Source organism: Lynx canadensis, chromosome X (genome assembly GCF_007474595.2).
Source record: "Lynx canadensis isolate LIC74 chromosome X, mLynCan4.pri.v2, whole genome shotgun sequence".
NCBI lineage: Eukaryota > Metazoa > Chordata > Mammalia > Carnivora > Felidae > Lynx > Lynx canadensis.
In genome coordinates this window covers 86106220-86126183 of record NC_044321.2, presented here as the reverse complement: position 1 = coordinate 86126183, position 19964 = coordinate 86106220, and the positions used below count along the sequence as shown (strand labels likewise).

At 39.4% G+C, this 19964-nt stretch overlaps 1 protein-coding gene across 3 annotated transcripts in view; it reads left to right on the top strand.

The window, feature by feature from the left end:
- The window catches only part of COL4A6 (collagen type IV alpha 6 chain), a 318514-nt gene that overhangs the window by 124164 nt on the left and 174386 nt on the right, over positions 1-19964 (top strand). For all 3 annotated transcript variants that reach the window (XM_030305618.1, XM_030305619.1, XM_030305620.1), the window contains exon 3: positions 18810-18890. In XM_030305618.1, coding sequence (XP_030161478.1) covers positions 18810-18890 — 81 coding nt within the window. The remainder of the gene's footprint in view (positions 1-18809; positions 18891-19964) is intronic.

Below are 19964 nucleotides of genomic sequence, written 5' to 3'. Positions count from 1 at the left end.
TGATGTAGCTGTGGCGTGAAAATTGGGCACATGGAAGCCCACTTGTCTCTCTGACAACTTGATTTGGACCAAATTAGATAATGCACCTATGAGCTGGGGTAGTAACCTGTCCCCAGCCTCATACCTCCTGGTTTCCAAGACTGCCTCCTGAGTTTTCAGCCTTACCAGTGCCTATTTTGCATGAGCCATTCATCAAAAAGTCTGACCCTGGGTATTTTAGAGAAGGCTTATGCCCTTAAAACGTGAATTCCATTTATTCCCCCAAACACAAGTTTTTCTGTCACTCCCTGCACTGGAGTCATATACAGTCTTGTGGGAGAGAAGACTAGTTAATGCCCATAGAATACTTGGAGAACCAAGCAAGGCAGCCTATGAATATTTTCAAAAATTTGTCTTCTCCACAGTATTTGGGCTGCTAGCAGGCCTACGGAACTTATCTGAATGTTTCTCCCTGGCTAACATGTGAGCTCCACAAAGGCAGAGTCTTTGTCTCATTCTGCTTTGTACCCATACAATTTTGGGCCCACTTCTTCTGCTCACATCTTAAATGTGGGTGTTCCTCAGGCCTCTGTACCGGGATCTCTCCTCTCTCTGCACAGTGCCATCAAGTCACAATTCTATGCTTCAGCCCAAATCTCTCTTCCAAACTCCAAGGCCACACATATCTAACTGCTGAGACATGTCTCCCTGGCTATTCACAGTACTTCAAACTCAGTACTTCATTCTCTACACACACACACACACACACACACACACACACACACAAATTGGTCCTAGTCTATGCTCCCCCAGCTCAGCAAATAGCACTACCATTCTCCCTGTCACTCCCTGTTGACTCCTTTCTCCTTTACCTACCACATCTGCTCATTCACCTTCATCCATCCATTCACCAACTCAAACCTGAATTCCTTTTCTAAAATGATGTTTTATAGAAAACTTCAGAATAGAATAGTGCACTGAAACTCCTCCCATGTACCAATTGCTCAGCTTCAAATTTGCCAGTTTATAGAAAATCATGGTTCATCTATCCCCACTTCCCTCCACCTTTAATTATTTTGAAAATAATCCCAGAGATTATTTCATTTCCTGTTTCATTATGTATCTCTTCAAAATAAGTTACAAACATATCCAAAATCCCATTAGCACACCAAAACTAAAATTAACAATTATTAAATATCCAACCAGGGTTCATATTTCCTCATTGTTTTCTTTCTTTATTTTTATGAGAGAGAGAGAGAGCATGAGCATGGGAGCAGGGCAGAAGGAGAGAGAATCTCAAGCAACCTTCACGCTCAGCCTGGAGCCTGCCAACTGACATGGGGGTGGGGTTCAATCCCTGAGATCATGACTTAAGCCAAGATCAAGAGTCAGAAGCTCAACTGACTGAGCCACCCAGGTGCCCCTCATTGTTTTATAAATCGTTTTGCTCTCTTACATTTGAATAGTTAAATAAAATCCCTACATTGCAATTGGATAAGTCTCTTAAATCACTTTAATATATAGTGACCCCCTTACTCTTGTCTTTTTCTCCCTGAAATCTTTTTCTGAAACAAAAAACTGCATCATTTATGCTGTAACGGTTTCCCATGGTTTTGATTATTGGTTGGCATTCCCCTACATTTACTGTAACATTATTGTAAAGTATTGGTAGTTAGCTCTAGAGACTTGATCAAATTCTGTTTCTCTCTCTCAAAGACTATTTGTTCAGGTGGCTTTATGCTTTCATTATGAGATGCAAAATATCTGCAATGTCTGATTGTTTCTCTTTTTGTGGTGTTGTTAGCAGCCGTTAATATTCATTGCCTCACTCTGTTATTTCATAGAATCTGTTGATTCTCTAATTCTGTCCTTTTTCCTCCATGAGAAACATCCCCTGATTGATTTTGATGGTTATCCTGAATTCATTTGGGATAGGTAGGATAAATACTTGAGTCTGCCACCACTCCCCTTTTTTAAGCCAATTTTTAAAATACAGTAAAAACTTGGCTTGCAAGCATAATTCATTCCAGAAACATGCTTGTAATCCAAAGCGCTCATATATCAAAGTGAATTTCAAGAACGATTGGCTCAGTTGTGGTCATGTGAGGTTCAGCATCATGTACTACCCATATTGCAAGACAGCACTCATTTATCAAGTTAAAATTTATTAGAAATGTTTGCTTATTTTGCGCAACACTCGCAGAACAAGTTACATGCAATCCAAGGTTTTACTGTAATTAGTTATTCCCCTAGCATCCTCCAATGGTGGCCAGTGAAGGGTTTTTGTTGGATGTGGGATAGGAAAGGGAGAGTTACTGTTACAAACTCATGGAGTTTTAAATATTTTAAGAATTTTATTTTTGCAGTTATCATTATTGATTATCAAATCACCAGTCATTTGACCATTGAAAGCCTGTTCATATTGACTATAAAATCCTTGAGTACCCTATTAGTATTTGTAACAGCTTTGCTGAGGTATAATTGACATATAGTACTTTGCACATATTTAAAGTATACAATTGGATCAATTTAGACATATGTATACAACCATGAAACCTTCATCACAATCAAGATAATGAACATATCATTCAGTAGCAAATGTTTCCTTATGCCCTTTTGTATTATTTCCCCTCACACTTCACCACTCCCCATCCTTGGGTAATGACAAATCTGCTTTCTGTCACTGGAGATTAAATTTCATTTTTCAGAGTGCTATGTAAATGGAAATATAGAATATATGTGCTTTTTTTACTTGCTTCTCTTTCTTAACACTATTATTTTGGTATTCATTCATGATATTGCCTGTTTTAATAGTCCCTTATGAGATATGTGATTTACAAATATTTTCTCTCAGTCTCAGGCTTGTCTTTACATTCTCTTAAAAATATCTTTCAAAAAGTGAAGTTTTTAATTTGTATCAAGTCCAATTTCTCAATTTTTTTCTTTCTTACATCAAGTTTTTGGTGTTTTATCTAAGAAATCTTTGCCTAATCTAAGGGCACAAAAGGTTTCAATTAATTTTTCTAGTGAAAATTTTAAAGTTTTAGGCTTACATTTAGGTTGACAATCCATTTTCAATTATCTTTTGTATATGGTGTGAGGTATAAATCAAAGTTCATTCTCTCTCTCTCTCTCTCTCTCTCTCTCTCTTTGCATATAGATGTCCAATTGTTCCAGTATCATTTGTTGAAGACTATCCTTTCTCTGCTGAGTTGCCTTTGCAACTTTGTCGAAAACCAATTGACCATATTTGTATGGGCCTATTTGGGGGCTCTCTATTCTGTTCCATTGATATATGCATCTATCTTTATACGAATAACACATTGTCATAATAAGTCTTTCAGGTCAAGTCCTATAAGTCCTAAAGCTTTGTTTTTCCATTTCGAAATTATTTTGGCTATTCTAGGTCCTTTGAATTTTCATATGCATTTTAAATTACATTGCATGTATGATGATCAATGGGGGAGAAATTGTTTTCAACAATAGCTTTCTATTTCTTTAGGTCTTCTTTAACTTTCTCAGCAATTAAGTTTTCAGTGTACAGGTTTTGCACATGTTTTGTCAGATTTATCCCTGTTTCCTACATTTGATGCTATCATCATCATATTTTTAATTTCAATTTCCAATTGTAAATATATAGAAGTATAATTTATTTTGTATATTGATCTTGTATCATCAAACATTACTATACTTATTAGTTCCAGTAGCTTTTTTGTAGATGTCATATTATTTTTTACATTGTCATATGTGAATGAAGACAGTTTTACTTCTTCCTTTCACATTGGACATCTTTTCCTTATCATTCTTTTTTTTAAAGTTCATTTATTTTGAGAGAGAGAGAGAGAGAGAGAGAGAGAGAGAGAGAGAGAGAGAGAGAATCCCAAGCAGGTGCCACACTGTCAGTGAGGAATGTGACATGGGCTCGATCTCATAACTGCCATAACCTGAGCCGAAATCAAGAGTTGGAGGCTCAACCTACTGAGCCACCCAGGGGCCCCTTCCTCACCATTCTTTGTCAGACTGGTTAGAACCTTCAGTACCATGTTGAATATAAGTGTAAATGTGGGTATCTTTGCCCTGCTCCTAATCTTAGTGGAGAAAGCATTCAGGCTTTAACCATAAGACATAATATTGCCTGTAAGATTTTTCAAAGATACTCTTTAGCTGATTGAAGTTTTTTTTTTTTTTTCTAGTTTGCTTTGAATTTTTATCAGGAATAGATGCCAAATTTTGTCAAATCATTTTCCTATTGAGATAATCATATGTTTCTTTTTCTTTTTTGGTCTGCTGAGATAGTGAATTACATTGATTGATTTTTGAATGTTAAACTAACCTAACATTACTGGGGTTAATTGCACTTGGTCATAATGTACCATAATTTTTATATATTGTTGGATTCAATTTTCCTACATTTTTGTAAGAAATTTTCTGTCTATACTCCTCAAAGATGTTATTCTATAATGGTAATGCTTGACTCATAAAATGTATTAGCGGGTAATCCCTCACCTTCAATTTTCTGAAAGAGTTTGGGTAGGATTGGTATTAGTTATTCCTTAAATATTTGGTAGAAATCACCAGGAAGAGTATCTGGCTTAAGAGTTTTCTTTTTGAGGAGATTTTAACTACAAATTCAATTTTATAAATCAATGTAGGACTATTCAGATTATCTATTTCTTCTTCAGTGAGCTTTGATAGTTTGTATATTTCAAAGGAATTACCAAAAATGTAGTTGAAGCCTTGCCACAGATCTGAAATCAGTTTTTCATTTCACTTTGCCTAGAAAAAAAAAAAGAAAAGTAGATGAGTTTCACAGCCATGAAACATAGAATCAGAGACAAAAATACTGGACCACTCCTTTGCTTATGGGCTTTGTATAAGGCCAAAAAGTTTGAACTGGAGTTTGAACTTCACTTGTGATATATAGTGCTGTATTTTTTTTAGCATGATTCTTTTTAAAGTCTGTTCCCACCAACCAAGTAGACTACTTGACTAGTTTCTATTTTCTGCATATGAGAAGGGATTAGGGCTGTTTCTCCTAATTTTAGAAATGCAGGCATACGTGACAAGTTGGTTTGTCTTGTTCACCCTGCAAGCAAAATTAAAATTAACTTCTGAAAGGATTTACAGCTTAAAATTGCAGCCATAAAATTAGGTAAAAGTAACATGCTGTTCTTGGCAAATGAAGACAGAGATCCTGGTCTGCTTTTTACTGGATTTGGGGGGAGGGGGTCTCCCTCTCATTTTTCTTCTAGTCATGAGGGATGGATTTGCTACAAGCCATTCTATTTCCCTGGTTCAGATCCTCCTCCCCATGTCATCTTTCCTCATCTCTGAGCAAGGCAAAACATATTTAGCCTCATCTACATCAGTGGGCCTTAGAGACATTGGTGGTCCTTAGAGACATAGGCCTTACGCCTCTAAGGCCCACTGATGTAGATAATAATAAATATTATTTTTATGGAAACAACCTGTATTTGTCTTCCATTCTGTCTCCTTCTCGTAGTTGCTACAGCTAGTGAACTCCACATGGGCTTACCATCCACCTCTGCTGGGCATTTGTTAGACTCTCTTTCCCTAGTATAAAATACAGAAATATCAGTGTCTTTAAATCATTTGGACTCAATAACAGATGAGTTATTCTGTCAGGATATTTCCAGCAAAATGCAGCCTTTGTCCTGGAAGGCCCAATCCTTCCCATTTCTGTAAGTTCAACTCTTAGACTGTTTATCAAGTCTTTCATCCTAACTTAGGCTCCCAACTAGAAAGCTCAAAGGATTTTGTTTTCAAATTTTTGGAATGATTTTCCTAAAGACCTCATATTATAAATGAGCAATACAGCTCTGGGCCAAGCCACTAAAGTCCGTGACACTGTATACCAAGACTAATAGCAAGAGTAGGCTCACAAAAAGCAGAAGGACATGCAGCCCCACCATGCATGCACAGCTGAGGAAACTGAGGCCAGCCTAAGCACTCAAAATAATCTTGTATATTTTTATTAGAAAACTATCATCCAAATTTATCTGAAGTAGTCAAAAGGGAAGACTGTTAGAGTGGACAGTGAATACCATAATTCAACATAAATAGTACCATTTTTGGAAAAGAGAGAATGTGACATTTAAGAAAGGATGTATGAATGTATCACATATGAATATATCTCAATAAAATTGTTACAAAAAAGAAAAACATGTGACTAGAATTCACAGAGAAATGGATGGAATTCAAGAAGCATTCCAAGAAAATGGAATCTCTGATAAATAGATGTCTACGAGTAGAATATTAGAGCTGATAGGTGGGTCTGCAATGGTAGGTTGAGCCTGATTTAGAAGGGCCCTTAAATGTCATATTTAGATGTTGAACTTTGCAACTTTACAGGTAAGAAGGAGTAATCAAAGGTTTTTGAGAGAAGACAGTTTCTTCTTTTGATTATATTTATCTCCTTCATTAGGTTTTAAGTTCCTTGTGTGAAATAAATGTTTTCTAAATATTCGTCTTTTTCCATAGTGGTCAACATAGTGCCTTTAGACATGGCAGATGTGCATTGATGGTTGTTCTCAAATCAGTGAAGTGGATTAGATGTAAGAAAGCCTTGGTTCTAGTCTTGTCCCTTGTTGGCCATGCCCCCTCTATTTAACTGTGCCTTAGATCCATTCACTTCTCCGCATCCAACCTCCATAATCCTTGTTCAGGCCACCAACTTCTCTCATTGCAACAGTCTCTTAATTGGTTTCCCACCTCACTACCACCCCCTCCTGTCCATTATCCTTACTGCCACTAGAACATTTTTTTCTAAAATGTCAATCTGATCAAGTTATTCCCTACTTAAAATTACTCAGTGACTTCTTGTTGCTCTGAGGATAAGAATCAACCTTCCCAACATGTCCTACAAGACTCTGTACCTAACATGTCCTACAAGACTCTGCATGAGCAGGTATTTCCCTGCCTGTACAGTATCATCTCATGGTTACTCTCCCCTTTACTTTCTTGTTTCAGTCACTGTGGCTTTCTTTAAGTTCCCCCTATGTGCCATGCTTTCTTTCACCACAGGGCATGTGCCTGTATTGTTTCCTCTGCCTGGAAGATCCTCTGCTCACTCCCATCCCTTGACTTAGTTTATGCCACTTCATTCTTCAGACCTCAGTTGAACTATACTTTCTTAGATAAACCTTCACTGATCACACCATGGAGGCCAAGTGCCCCTGTTATATGTCCTCATATCCTTATGTTGGTGTCCTTTGTATCATATAGCACAATTGTAATTAAAAGATTATCATTTACTCTCCCAATGTCTGTCTCCTCTACAAGGATATACAGCAAAGAAGCAAGTCTGTTTTATTTAATGTTATACTCCCAGGGTATAATCCAATAGCTGGCACAGAGTAGGCACTCAGTAAGTCTTTGTTAAATGAAAAAATAATGCTTATGTCTTAATGACTTAAACGTCGTAAATTTTCATAGCACCCTGTTTCTCTCTGTCACACTTTTCACAATTATTATTCTTTAAATATTTGTGTAAGTATTTATCTGTATCCCATATGAGAATGGAAGCTCCGTGATGTCAGGGACTCTATTTTTTAACTTGGTTGTAGCTTACACAAATGAAATGTACTGATCATAAATGTGTATTTTCATGAGTTTTGACAAATGTGTACACTCATAAACATCACTCCAAACAAAATATAGAACATGTCTGCCATCCCAGAAAGTACCCTTTTACCTACCAGTCAACATCACCTTCCCACCCCTGCAGGGATAACCACTATAATGGCTTCTATGATCATGTACTCCCTTTGCCTGTTCTAGAGCTTTGTATAAGTAGATTCATACCAAATGTGTTTTTATGTGTCTGGCTTCTATAATGTCTGTAAGATTCATCCATGCAGTTACACGAATCAATAGTTTGTTCATTTTTAAATTCTTGAACAGTATACCACAATTTGTTTATTCATTCACCCATTGATGGAACTATTTCCACCTTGGGGTTATTATGAATAAAGCTCTATGGACAATTCCTATACAAGTTGTATTCAATGTTTTTGTCATCATATCCCCAATACCTAGCATAGTGCCTGGCACTCAATAAATATTCGTTGAATGAATGAATAAATCTAATCCTCACAATGTTAGTTATAATTCTACTTTCCTTCCTGATTTGGATATTAGAATGGAAGTAAGAGTGACTTGATTACAGAAACTTGAATACCGTCTCAGTTTTCTGAAAAGTAACTTGCAGAGTTTGTACTAACAATTACTTCAACACACCTCACAACCAAACTTGTTGCACAAGTGTGTGATGTCATGTGCCACTCATAGGATTTCCCAATAAAATCAAGGATGCACAGTTATATTTAAATTTCCCAATAAACAACAAACAGGTTTTTAGTATAAGTGTGTCCCGAATATTGCATGCAACACATTTATGTTAATTTGGAACACACTTATAATAAAAAGTTTTTCCCTTTTTTTTCTGAAATTCAAATTTAACTCAGCATCCTGCATTTTTATTTGCTAAATCTGGTCACCCTAACTATGTGTGAACTGTGGAGCCTTGTGTCCTTAGGCCCTTTCCAGCCTTAATGCTCAAAGATGCCTCACCTGCTTCCAGTGACTGGCCCTAGGAAATGCTGTTCTTTCATAGCCGCTCAGTCAGTAGTTCCTGGCAAGGGAAAGGGAGGCATCTATTTTAAGAACATTATGGGCAACATTTAGTTTGTCTATTTGTGTGTTAAGCGTTTGCTTGGCAAATTCATTTGAAGGTCTAACTGAGCAGTACATCCCCTCAGGCCCTGGTTCATTCTGGCTGGCTCCGGCTTTTTCAAGTGAAATCCAGCATGGCTGTTTTCCTCCCTACCCCTATCCCAACCCCGTCCCCATCAGTTGTGTTTGTGAATGTGTGTGAACACAGACACGTGTTGGAGGGAACTGCCTTCCTGAACTACTCAGTAATGTCTGGTGTCAGCTTCATCCTTAAAATAAAGTGTGGATGACAAGTTCCACCTGGTAGGGAGCCAGCTCCCACAGATCACTTCCTTCTTTCCCCAGAGCTTTTCATTCATAAAGTCAGAGGGAGTTGTTCTTAAAAGGCAAATGCACATTAAACATGGGACAAAATTCAGGTTGGTTTAGGGGTGCCTGGGTGGCTCAGTCGGTTGAGTGTCTGACTCTCAATTCCAGCTCAGGTCATGATCTCACGTTCATGAGTTCGAACCCCACACTGGACTCTGTGCTGTCAATGTGGAGCCTGCTTCAGATTCGCTTTCTCTCCCTTTCTCTCTGCCCCTCCCCCATGCTCTCTCTCTGTGTCTCAAACTAAATAAATAAGCTTAAAAAAAAAAGATTCAGCTTGGTTTAGTGTGTGTATATGTTTAGACTTCAATGAACAGGTTTGGTTTTAAAATTGCTCAAAGTAAAGCCAGACTTTCTGTATTATTAGCATAAAGTTCAGAAACCTAGGCAGGTGTTTAAGGGGTCTGGTTTGGTGGATGAATACTAGCCACAATCATGAATGTGGCCCCAGGAATAGGTCTGATCCAGCCAAAGAGGCCTCGCTGGGTTTCCAGGCCCTGAGTTGACCCACAACTGGTAAAATGGCACTTCAGCATCTTATATCACTTTTCCCCTTTTAGAAGTTTAGCTGTGCACTGAGATACGAAGCCCTGGCCTTGAGTCTTCACTTTGTAATTTAACTAGCAAGTGACACCAACTCTCTGAGATTTAGGTTTGTTTTGTTTTATTTTTTTAATCTGAAAAATGGACATATAAAAATTCTTCTTTTGTATGTTTCAAAAGTATCTATGAGAATCATATATGAAGGTTGTTTAGAAAGTGTAGAAATGGTACAAGTAATATTGTAAGATCAGTAAACTAATGTTGGTAAAGGATGCAAAAGAAGAAAAAGGGCACCTCTCTTGACCCTTATTTTTCTTTCCCTGACTCCTCAATTTCAGGGTAATTCTTGGAACTAGTGGCAGTGGGTCTGATGGAAAAAAAAACAAGAGGCAGAGAGTGAGGATACCTGGGTTCTTATGCCAACCCTGACACTGAACTTCCTATACTGAGGAAGTCATTAACAGCTGAGTTGTCATTTCCTCATCTTGAAAATGGAAAACACAGGCGCCTGGGTGGCTCAGTCAGTTAAGCATCCGACTCTTGGTTTCGGCTCAAGTCATGATCTCATGGTGCATGAGTTTGAGCCCCACATCGGGCTTTGTGCAACAGTGCAGAGCCTGCTTGGGATTCTCTCCCTCCCCCCTCTGCTCCTTTCTCTCTCTGTCTCTCTCTGTCTCTCTCTCTCAAAATAAATACACTTAAAAGTAAAAAAAAAAAAAAAGAAAATGCAAATCAGTCATTGAGTGGACACCTGTTAGGTACAGCAGGCACAGTACTAGATATTGTAACTATAAATAATACCAGCTAACATACATTGAGCATACTATATCTGGCAAGCATTTTGTTAGGGGCATTATCTCTAACCTCATGAAATCCTATGAAGTAAAATATTACCCCTGTTTTAGAGTTGACGAAATTGAGGCTTAAAGGGTTGGTTTGAATTGATTTGCCTTATGGTGAATAAACCAGTCTTCAATCTCAGGAGAACTTACTGTCTAGGAGGGTAGTTGTAGATATAAAAAAATCATTGTAGGGCACTTGCATGGCTCAGTTGGTTAAGTGTCCAACGTCACCTCAGATCATGATCTCACAGTTCATGGATTGGAGCCCCACGTCATGCTCTGTGCTGACAGCTTGGAGCATGGAGCCTGCTTCAGATTCTGTCTCCCTCTTTCTGCCCCTCCCCCTCACACTCTGACTCTCTCTGTTTGTCTCTCTCTCTCAAAAGTAAATTTCAAAAAAATTTAAAAAATTCAGGGGCATCTGGGTGGCTCAGTCGGTTAAACGTCCGATTTCAGCTCAGGTCATGATTTCATGGTTTGTGGGTTCGAGGCCTGTATCAGGCTCTATGCTGACTCTCTCCTGCCCTGCTCATGCTCTGTCCCTGTCTCTCTCAAAAATAAATAAAACGTTTTTTAAAAACATTAAAAATTTTAAGAAATCATTGTAATATTGTATATGGGTTTATGTTTCTACACATATCTGTACATCCAAAATACCCATTTCAGACTTATGGTAGGAAATCAAATGAGATTTGGTGTGAAAGGTGTTTTGAAGAAACCCGGAGTCATCAAAACAGAAGAGTTCTGTTATGTTGTATGAAACCAGGATTGAGCAACCATTTCAACCATTTACTGAGCTACTTCAGCAAGTATTTATTATATTCCAAGGTGCATCTGAGTTTGCACTATGTAGAGTATTAACAGGCCCCAGCCTCTTTACAACACCACCTCTTCTATCTTCCAAAATCTGGTCACAATTCTAAAATCCACACGTTGTTTCAACTTCATCAGGATCAATCATCCATTGATTCTACTACCTTCTTCACTGCCTGTTACCCACCGCCTGCCTGTACTCACTTCCCTCCTTAGGAAGCCTCAATCCTTTTTACCACATAGCTTTACCACGTACCTTTGAATCCCTTGCCGTTCTTTTCCTTTATCACGCTCCCCTAGCAGAAACCAACTTTGATTATCTCTGATTCTTCTGCTAATGTGCATCTGTACCCACCTGGCTGAACAAGGCTAGAGAAAACATCATGGCGTTGATAGCTGATGTTCCTTTAAGTTCATGACCACTAACCTCAAGTGGGCCCTTTACTACAGTTTGTCATTCTTTCTCTACATTTGCTCCCTTGGTACTATCATCTAGTCTTGTATGTATATACCAGTGGTGGCAGAAATGGTGCTCACCAAATAATCTCTGTTCTCTCCTAGTTTCCATGCTGTTAGGTCATCTGCTCTGTCTAGTTCTTTCAAAGGGGAATATGAGCACAGTGGGGAGAAACTATTAGCATCTGAGGTAGTAGAGTTGCTAGACATAGGCATCTTGGAAATTCAAATCACGTTTGGAAAGAAACCACTAAAGAGACCTGCCTATCCCTCATTGAATCATGACATGAACAAAAAATAAACCTCAGTTGCATTAAACCACTGAGATTTGGGTTTTTTTTACTACAACATAGTGGAGTCATTACTGACTAAAGTACCATATGTACATGTCTAAGCTAGCCATGCTCCCTGGGACTCCAGATTCCATAGCCAGCTAGCTAGCTGATTTCTCCATTTAGATATCTAATAGATATCTCAAAACCAAAATTCTTGATGCCCATGAAGGCCACCTCCTCCAACAGGAGATGTCACTCCTGTGCTCAAAACCATTCTTTTTAAAACGTTTTTATTTAAATTTCAGTTAGCTGGGGCACCTAGGTGGTTCAGTTTGTTAAGCATCTGACTCTTGACTTTGGCTCAGGTCATGATATCACAGTTCGTGAGTTCAAGCCTGGCATCGGGCTCCATGCTGACAGCGCAGAGCCTGCTTGGGATTCTCTCTCTCCCCTCTCTGCCCTCTCTGCCATATTCTGTGTGTGTGTGTGTGTCTCTGTCTCTCTGTCTCTCTCTGTCTCTCTGTCTCTGTCTCTGTCTCTGTCTCTCTCTCTTGAGCACAAGCAAGGGAGGGGCAGGTAGAGTGGGAGACACAGAATCCCAAGCAGGCTCCAAGCTGTCAGCATAGAGCCTATGACCTGAGCTGAAGTTGTACATTCAACCAACTGAGGCACCTGGTGCCCCTCAAAATAAATAAATAAATAAATTTTAAAGAAATGAAATAAAATTCCATCTTTGTCCCAGCAATTAAAAAAATAAACATAAGCAAAAAATAAATAAATTCCAGTTAATTAACATGCAGTGTTATGTTAGTTTCAGGTGTACAATAGAGTAATTCAGCACTTCCATACATCACCAGGTGCTCATCACAAGACCACTCCTGAATCCTCATCACCTATTTCTCCCATCTTCCCCACCCACCTCCCCTGTCCTATCAGTTTGTTCTCTAGAGTTAAGAGTCTGTTTCATGGTTTGTCTCTCTCTCTCTCTTTTTTCTTTGCTCATTTGTTTCCAAAGGCAAAGTTCTTAGAGTGGTCTCTAAAATCTTTGATGATCTGGCTCCTGCTACATCTCTGACCTCCTCATCATTTCTATTCCCTTTATTCCATTCCAGCACTCTGGCCTCCTTGCTGCTCAGCCAAACATCAAGCATGTTCTCTCATCTACTGCCTTTGCTCTTGCTCTTCCCTTTGCCTGGAACACTCTTACCCCAGATTACTACCTAGCTCTCTCCCTCATTTTCTATAGCAGAGATTCTCAGACTTTACCGTGCAGTAGAAACACCCAAAGTGCTTGTTAAAACACAGATTGCTGGGTCCCACTCTGAAATTTATGATTGATTAGGTCTGGAAGGGGGCAATAATTCACATTTCTAATAAGTTTCCAGGGCTAACGACACTGGCCCAAGGACCATGCTTGAAGAAACACTGTTCTCTGCTCAGAAGTTACCTTATGAGCAAAGCCTTCCCTGACTTTCCTATATACAGTAACAAGCTGACTACAACATTTCGTGTCATTCTTGCCATGCCCTTATTTTCCTCTGTAACACATATGATTGGACAAATATAGATGTAGCATTTGTTTGTTTACTGTTTGTCTTCCCCTCTGGATTGCAAACACCATGACAGCGGGGATTTGGTTTCACCTGTGGCTGTATGATACAGCCTCTAGCTGCCATGTCTAGTGCAGTACCTAGCACATGGTAGATGCTTAATAAACATTTGTTGAATGAATGGTCAAGATAAAATGTTGCACAGCCAGCTTCCTGTGACCTACACTTCTGGAGGATCTTCTCACAAGAGTAAATCACTTTGGCCAACCGTTCAGCCACTCCAGCTAAGCTAAGCTGCTCTTATATTCTTACATCACATCTCTTGCTTCCTGGTTACCTTTTGTGTCATTGTCATCCCTGCCACCACTCCTGACAGAAAGCACCGGTGATGCCTGGAAAAACATACTGACTTCTGGAAGGGACACTGTGATGTAAATGTCTATTTCAGGAAACCAAAGGGAGAGGGAGAATACCAAGCAGAGCCAGTCTAACACTTGTAACTCCATTGTTGTGAGATCAATTATTTCACAGCCCTTTACCAAGTACCTGATTATGCAAGGGCTAAAGAGAAGAATAAAACAGAGTTCTTTTTCCAGTCTGATGGCAGAACCAAAATGTGTTGTGTCAAATATAGCAAAGAGGAGGGAGTAAAAACTTCTTCCAGAAATTACCGAAAGGCAAAAATTGGTGGTGGTGGTGGTGGGGTGAGGTCTTCACCAAGAAGATGATGTTTGGGCTGGGTTTTGAAGAATGTGTAGAAGTTTGGTTTGTGATGAATGGGGAAAAGGGATAGGGAAGGCATTTTAGACAAAGGAACCAGCATCAGCAAACAGATAGATGTGATACTGGTGATAGATACTGGTGATCTTAAAAATATTTAACAATCAATTATATGCAGACATCAACAATCCAAATGGATGTCCTCACCAAGCTGAGTGGATATCAGCCATAGACAAACTGGCATGGACATATCATTGCATATCACTTGACCCTCAGCTCCAGAGAGCAGTCGAGTGTTACAGGAATGTCAAACAGTGTGGCCCAGCTAATGTTAATGTAATAATAATAGCTGACACAAAGTGCTTACTGTGAGCCAGGCACTGTGCTTTGCATGCTTTATCTTCTTGAATCCTCCAGCCAACCCCTATACAGTAGATATTGTTGCCATTTCCATTTCATACTTTAGGTCACTTGTCTAAGGTCAATCCCATCTAGGCTGGGATTTAAGCCTATACAGATTGACTCCAGAGCTTATACACTTAACTAAGGTATACTGCCTCAGGTAATGACGAGATCCTAGGATGCTCTTCTAATACTGTGGGAATATACAAAGAGGTAAAATATATTGATCTTTCTCTTATCAACATTATTGTTTGGTTGAGGAAACAAGACTCTCAATCATGCAGCCTAAGAAACATTGCAAGGGCTGTCCCACAGCAACATGTGACACTTGTTCAATAGGCAGAATACTCAGTGCCTGCTGTGTCTTTTTACTGAGCTGGAGTACTCATGGAAGAAATGGAACCTGAACTTGGCCTTGAGGGGTTTTGAATAGTGGGAAGAATATGGAATTAGGATAACAATTGCTAACAGTGTGACATGGACCAAAGTTATTTCCTTCAGAGCTCTTATCTGTAAAATGAGTGGTGTGGCTTAGACTATAGTTCTTAACAGAAATATCCTACCCCTAGGAGGTATTTTGGAAATTGTGAGGGCAGTTTTCATTGTTAAAATGATTAGGAGGAGGGGGGTGGCTCTTGTAGGAGCCAGGAATGATAGGTGTTCTACACACTACAAAGAATTGTCTTATATCTTTCCCTCCATTTAGAAGACTTCTGGACATTCAGGGAAGTGAAAACTGTTTATAATTTTCTGAGCCTAGAACATAACCACATGCTACATATTGCCATGAGTTGTTTCTTGGTTTTATTATTACTGATTAAAACTACACAGTAAATAGGGGCGTCTGGGTGACTCAGTAGATTAAGTGTCTGACTTCGGCTCAGGTCATGATCTCACAGGTGGGTTCAAGCCCCACATCAGGCTCTGTGCTGACAGCTCAGGGCCTGGAGCCCATTTTGGATTCTGTGTCTCCCTCTCTCTCTGCCCCTCCCCCACTTATGCTCTGTCTCTGTCTCTCTCTCTCTCAAAAATATATAAACATAAAAAAATTTTTTATATTAAAAAAACCTTCACAGTAAATAAAGGAAATATTGAACTTTTTCCCCCAGAACTTTACCAGGAGTTATTCACCATTTCAGAGAATTACCATAGTAATAGCAACACTATTCATCGTACTTGAGTCACCAATACCACATCCCAGTGTCATTCTGCTTCAACAAGCTGTCCCATTCATAGTGATTCTGCACTGAGCTGCTAGCCTCTGACAACTTCATTCCATCTTCTAATAGAGTGATGTATGAGCATTTACATATTGGAATATATATTGTTTCATTATAAATGGCTTTTGTTTTTGCTTTGCAATACAATTATGGCATAATATGTGCTTTTTAAAGTATTGCTTACATCTTTATTATAACTTATTCCTATGCATTTTTTTTCAAGATGCCAAGAAAGAATAATATACATTCACAATAAAAAAATGGTGTGCCAGTCTGATAGAATTAAGAATGGCTGTACCGGATGATCTCTCAGGGCCTTTCCAGTTCTAATTTTCTGCGGATGTAGGGAGGGGTTGGGTTTTGAGAGGAATCCAGAGAGAATTCCAGGATGGGAATGACACTAGTGATGTGGTCTGGTTGAGAAGGAGTTGGAGTATCCCCAGACAAGCCAGGATAGGGAAGAAACTTCCTCAGAGCCTGGTCTTGTCATGTTCCCTGGAAACAACTCCTTTCATTCCTCCCCCCCTCACTGTAATTGAAGACTCCTGGGGGATCTGCCAGGGCCAGAATTACAGGAAATTGCCTTGTGGCCAGTGGGCCTTCTCTAGTTACTTTCCCCAGTGACAGAGGGCAGTGATGGCTTCCTGTCTGTTAGCTGGATGTCTTTGCCTCCTTGTTCTGCCAAGTTCCCAAGAAACCTTAGCTTCTGTTCCTTACATTTTTATTCAGTGCCTGTTAATAGGATTTTATCCTCTATGTTCTCCAGCTCCGTTGCTTCAGGCCTCCTTGCTCTATGCTAGTAATCTTGAAAGTTTTGGTCCATGATAGGCAAATTTTATGGGACACCAAAAAGGCATTGTTTGGAAGTAGGCCACAGCTCCAAATGGATACCACTTCAACTTTGGCAATGCCTGGTGAGTCCTCTCCCTTAAAGAGGATGACTTTTGGGGCGCCTGGGTGGCTCAGTCGGTTAAGCGTCTGACTTCGGCTCAGGTCATGATCTCGCGGTCTGTGGGTTCGAGCCCCGCGTCAGGCTCTGTGCTGACAGCTCAGAGCCTGGAGCCTGTTTCAGATTCTATGTCTCCCTCTTCCTCTGACCCTCCCCTGTTCATGCTCTCTCTCTCTCTCTGTCTCAAAAATAAATAAATGTTAAAAAAAAAAAAATTAAAAAAAAAAAAGAGGATGACTTTTATCATTTAGTAATATAATTGCTCTTCTTCTTCCTAATTATATGTGCTCATTGAAGATTACTTGTAAAATACAGAAGTATATGTAAAAGCAAATGCAAATTATCCACTATCCCAAGGAATATAGTACTCAACATTAGGCAAAGGTGACAGCATGGGTGAAGGTTAAATTCAGAGCTGGTCTGTCTCTCTGTTCTCTATCCTATGCCTGCCCCCTGCTTCCTCCTCCCACAGCACCTCTTGATCTCACCCTTATGAATACTTGCCTGTCCTATATACCATAAAATGGAGGGCAAACTGGAAAGTGTACAATAGCACTTACCATGTCAAAGGCATATAAGAGAGATAAAATATCTCATATCAAGAAGGTGTTTGGAATCTAAAATAGCAATATTTTGTCATAGCTCTGCCATCACTACCTTATTACCGAGGTGTTGTGGTGATAAAGTGTTGTGGGAATGTCTAAAGAGATAAGAGACCATCTGCGAAATTCACAGTGCTCCCTGGGGATTAGGAAAAGACTCACAGTACAAAGAGGCAAGAATGATTAAGTATGAGACTGGCTCATAAATATGCCCTTCTCTTTTGAAAAAAAATAGCCAATATTAAATAAAAAAGTTGGATGATACTAAATCCACCCTAGAGATAAAGTTCTTGTTATAGATAATAGTTAGAATTTATGTTTTGCTCTTTTTTCCCAAGGTGGATAGGGTCAGAATGGCATTTTTCTCATTTTTGAGCCCTTGCATTGAGGCTCTGGTACACAGAGGACTTAGAAAACTCTAAGACATAAGGGTTAAGGTCAAGGCTTTTGAGTTAGTCAGATATGGGTTCAAATCCCAGCTCCATTCATATGGTCATCAAAACTTCCTATGTGCCATCCACTCTTGTAGACACTGGGGATATAACATCAGACAATATAGATAAGGCTGTTACTTACATGCAGCTTACATTCTAGTGGGGGGAGAGGGGATGTTAATGTTGAAAGGATAACATAGTAATGTGATGGAAGTAATAGGGCTGCCTTAGGTTGAGTAGTCAGGAAAAGTCTTTCTGAGAATAGACAATTGAACTAAGACCTGGATGATGAAAAGAGGCCAGCAATAAAAAGCATCTAGAAGAGCATTCCAGGCAGAAGTAACAGCAAGGGCAAAGGCCCTGAGGCAGGAACAGGCTTAAGCTTTTATAGAATGAATACCAGTGTGATTGAAGAAGAGTGAGCCAGGGAAAGAGTGAAAAGGTGAGGTTAGACAGGGTCAGTACATGTCAGGTCATGCAGCGGCTTTGTAGAAATTGAGCTAGTAATAATAATAATAATCATAGTAAGGCAAATAAGAAAGAAGGAAATTGAACACTTTGGGGTATACTGTATGGTACCAACTGAGGAATTTGGATCTCACTGGGCACAGGACTGTTACTGTAAGGTCTGAATGATGTGTTGCAAATAGAGCCTGAGGAGAAAAATCCCAAGAGCAGAGTACAGGGTGGCCATTTTCATCTATCATTACATTTCTAGACCTTGAATTTCTCTCCAGTTCTCTGCTACAGCTACTGCTTTCTCACTGAACACAAATACACAAGTCCAGTATGACTCAACATTACCATCAAATGAGATGATTAAGCCACTCTAAATTTACTTGGTTAGGAGGAGGGTGGCTAAGGGTTAGGTTCCCTGGGGCTACATTGCTTCTTGGTTCACATAGTTTACTAACTTTTCTCGCTCTCTCTCTCTCTCTCTCTCTCTCTCTTTTTTTAATAGGGAGAGAAGTCTTATGGAAAGCCATGTGGAGGCCAAGACTGCAGTGGAGGCTGTAAATGCTTTCCTGAGAAAGGAGCGAGAGTAAGTTGCTTCTTCCATTGCTGAAAGACACATAGTCAGAGGAATTTTGACTTGAAGTGTGTGTGTTTTCTTTAGAATTAGGCTGCTTAGAATTTACTCTTATGACTTCATCAAACAAGAAAAGTGATGAGGACCAGCTGGAAGGAGCTTTGCTAGCCAACTGAGAGGCAGAACTAGATTGGTCAAAGTCCCTGAGGGACCAGGAAGAGGTTTCCTTCATTGACTTAATGCCAAGGTTTCCTCAAGGTTTCATCTGAAGTACTTCCAAAAGCCAATTTGGTGGTGAAGAACCAGATTATGTTTGTAGATATACATAAATTTTCATAGCTCATTAAAAATTTTTTGTATTATTTTTTACTTTAGACAGAGAGAGTGCCAAGTGGGAGAGAGAAGCAGAGGGAGAGAGGGAGAGAATCTCAAGTAGGCTCCACGCTCAGCATGGAGCCCAACATGGGGATTGATCTCATGATCTCATAACTGTGAGATCATGACCCGAGCCGAAATCAAGAGTCAGACACTCAACCCACTGAGCCACCCAGGCACTCCTCATAGCTCATTTGTATCAACTTGGTTCTTCTCTCCGGGAAACAAGTGGTCCAATTGTTATCTACAGACTAGGGATGTGACTCGTCAAAAATCAAGGGTTTACAGGGTAGCCTTAACATCCAAAAATATGGATGACTATTGCACACAAAGAATGATTTATTGATATTACATTAAAACTTAGGATTTGTTTAAAAGCATGATGTGATGTATTCAGTGTCTTGTTCCTTATTAGCAAGGCACAGTTCAAACAGTGCAGATTGCAATGAGCACAGTGCATTGGCACAGCATTTCCATCAGTCCCTGTATATGCATATGGGAAGCATTACTCCAGATAATTTGTACCTATACTTCTCACAGAACAAACCTACATCTTTAGCGCGACTCATAAAAAAAAGCATTTGAGGGGGTTCAATCTTGAAAAAATAAAATAGAATCTATGCTTCTGGGATTTATGGCCACCGTTTAGAATTCATATCTTCTGACTTACCGCATTGTGTCTGTAATCTCATCACACTCACGCCTAAGAGC